The 2442-nt window shown below is 44.3% G+C and overlaps 1 protein-coding gene across 1 annotated transcript in view; it reads left to right on the forward strand.

Moving 5' to 3' along the window:
- The first annotated feature begins 1034 nt into the window (after window positions 1-1034).
- PDPR (pyruvate dehydrogenase phosphatase regulatory subunit) overlaps window positions 1035-2442 on the forward strand; it is a 77119-nt gene continuing 75711 nt past the window's right edge. Inside the window, exon 1 of the mRNA XM_075073752.1 lies at window positions 1035-1339. Within this exon, the coding sequence (XP_074929853.1) occupies window positions 1113-1339 (227 nt within the window). The 5' untranslated portion in view covers window positions 1035-1112. The remainder of the gene's footprint in view (window positions 1340-2442) is intronic.

The raw sequence follows: 2442 nt of genomic DNA on the forward strand, positions 1-2442 counted from the left end.
TAGAGGGAACACTGGTTTGGGGTAAACTGAAGAGAGAAATGTTGTGTTATAACTGGTGAGCTCTACCAGGATGTGGATCATAGCAGTGGGACTAGACAGTGTATCAGGCTGAGCAATGCCAACTGTACAGCAAGGAGCCTCCAGCAGCATCTATGATAAAACTAGCATCATTATGAAGCAACTGTACAGCCTCTAAGTCAAAGCTGTCTGGATTCTAGTACGTGCAGGATGTGCCTCTCCATTCAAATAAAGGATGAACATATCACTTCATTCTCAAACTTCACGTATTGCCATTTAATTTCAGAAGCCAGTTTAAATATTTCTCTACCGTCCTTCATGCACTTTGACTTCCTCTGTTTCCTTCCCTACCCTCTCCACTCACATTGGCATCTTTTCTGTCTCTTCACATGATCTTTCCACTCTTAGTACAAGAGCCTTTTCTCTGCAGCTCCTGTCATCTGGAACAGAGGTCCTGTGTACATGTCAAAACTTTATCTTGTTCTCTTCCTTATTACTGAACTAAGCCAAATTCAGAAAAGAGAAACTCTGGGTCTCATAAGTCTCCTGATCTGTCTAGTTCCTTTCAGTAGCAAGGCTGTTCTTTGAGAACTCTCAAAGTCTGCACAGGCTGTTTTGCTGCTTATTCATCCATCGACATTTAAAGATTCCAAGTTGTCAGCATAGAGGCTTTCAGATACCCTTATCGCACATCATGTATTACATTGTCCCAGTCACCACCCTCCTCTTTACTTCTGAGTTCCCAAGAACAGCTTTGCACACGTTCTATGACAGAGGTTCTCAAAGTGGGGGTCAGAACCCCTCAGAGGGTCACGAGGTTATTACACGGGGAGTCGCAAGCTGTCAGCTTCCATCCCAAACCTGCTTTGCCTCTAGCATTTTTAATGATGTTAAATATATTTTGAAGTGTTTTTAATTTGTGGGCAGGGGGGTTGCACTCAAGAGACCAATACAAAAGTTTGAGAACCACTGTTCTATGATAAGTGGTAATAATACTCTCTGTTGCTTTTTCTTTCGCTAGAAGATGTGGCAGTGAGCTAGCATCTTAACGTGTGTAGGTGGTGTCTCAAGAAAGCTGACTGACACCCCTTGGGATGTTTCTTCGGTTACTGTCAGATGTCCGGTGGCGGACAGCCAGCCGAAGCTGGAGAAGCACGTCCAGCTCCCGGCACATGACCACATCTGCGGCAGAGCCTCCCCCCATTTCCCTGCCAGCTCAGGCACAGGTGGTAATCTGTGGTGGTGGAATTGTGGGCACATCCGTTGCATACCACCTCTCCAAGCTAGGATGGAAGAATATAGTCTTACTGGAACAGGGCAGGTAAGAGTTTGATTTTCTCTTTATTAAAGCATACTGAAACCAAAACCTCAGAACTATATGGGACTTGCGCACCCACAGTATCTTTGTGCGATCTTTCCATCATCTTACTTTCTCCCAGCATCAGAGCTGCTAACGCTGCACATCAGTGATGAGACCTAAGTCAAACCATTGGCTTTGCCCTTTCTTCACAGTCCCCCAGGGAATTCTATATTTTAAGCTCTACTCTACCCAGTGGAACTTTATAGGCCATTCTTAAAAGCCTAAATGCCTCATATAGGGCAAGAAAAGTAACAAATTTAGTTTTCAAACTATACTTGAGTCTTCTTTCTCTTCCACAGTAAACTTTCTCACTGCCATCCTGATGATCTTGCTGGCCTCTCAGTTTATTTACAGTTTCTGACTCCAACATAAACAAGGGAGCTGCTGCTTTGTTTGTCTACACAGTGGCTTGTTCGGGCTGTGAAGCTGAAAAATTGCTGTGTAGGTTTTCAAGCTTTGGAACCCTGTGAAAATGGAGGGTCCCAGAGCTTGGGTTCCAGCCCAAGCCTGAATGTCTATACAGGAATTTTTAGCCCTGCAGCCTGATCTCTGTGAGCTCAAGTCAGCTGACCTGGGCTAACTGCAGCCATACTGTGGGGCCTTTATCCCTCTGTAGACATATCCTGAGTTTATGATATTTCATTCACTATATTAAATTCCCAGAGTCTTCTTGCCAAACCTTCAGCAATCTATACTTAAGGCAGAGTCCAGGGTGAGGTCTAGATGATGAATTATTGAGTTGGAAGAGGGCAATGTTACATTTATTTGTGTGTGTATATAAAGGAGGCTACGATATAGACTCAGGCCTGCCTGCACAAATTTGCACCATTTTAGCTAAACCTGTGCAAACCTCTATGTGGATGTTATAAGGCATTTCTAACTGCATCTAGGATTGTCCACAAAGGTGCTTTACTAAACAGGTAGATTTGTGCAACTGTATGTGTAGACAAACCCCTAATAGCCTCAATCCTGTAGTAGGAGATGGGCAAACTTTTTGGCCCAAGTGCCACATTCGGGTTGTAAAACTGCATGGAGGGCCAGGTAGGGAAGGCTGTGCCTCCCCA

Source organism: Chelonoidis abingdonii, chromosome 19 (assembly GCF_003597395.2).
Source record: "Chelonoidis abingdonii isolate Lonesome George chromosome 19, CheloAbing_2.0, whole genome shotgun sequence".
NCBI classification, from domain to species: domain Eukaryota; kingdom Metazoa; phylum Chordata; order Testudines; family Testudinidae; genus Chelonoidis; species Chelonoidis abingdonii.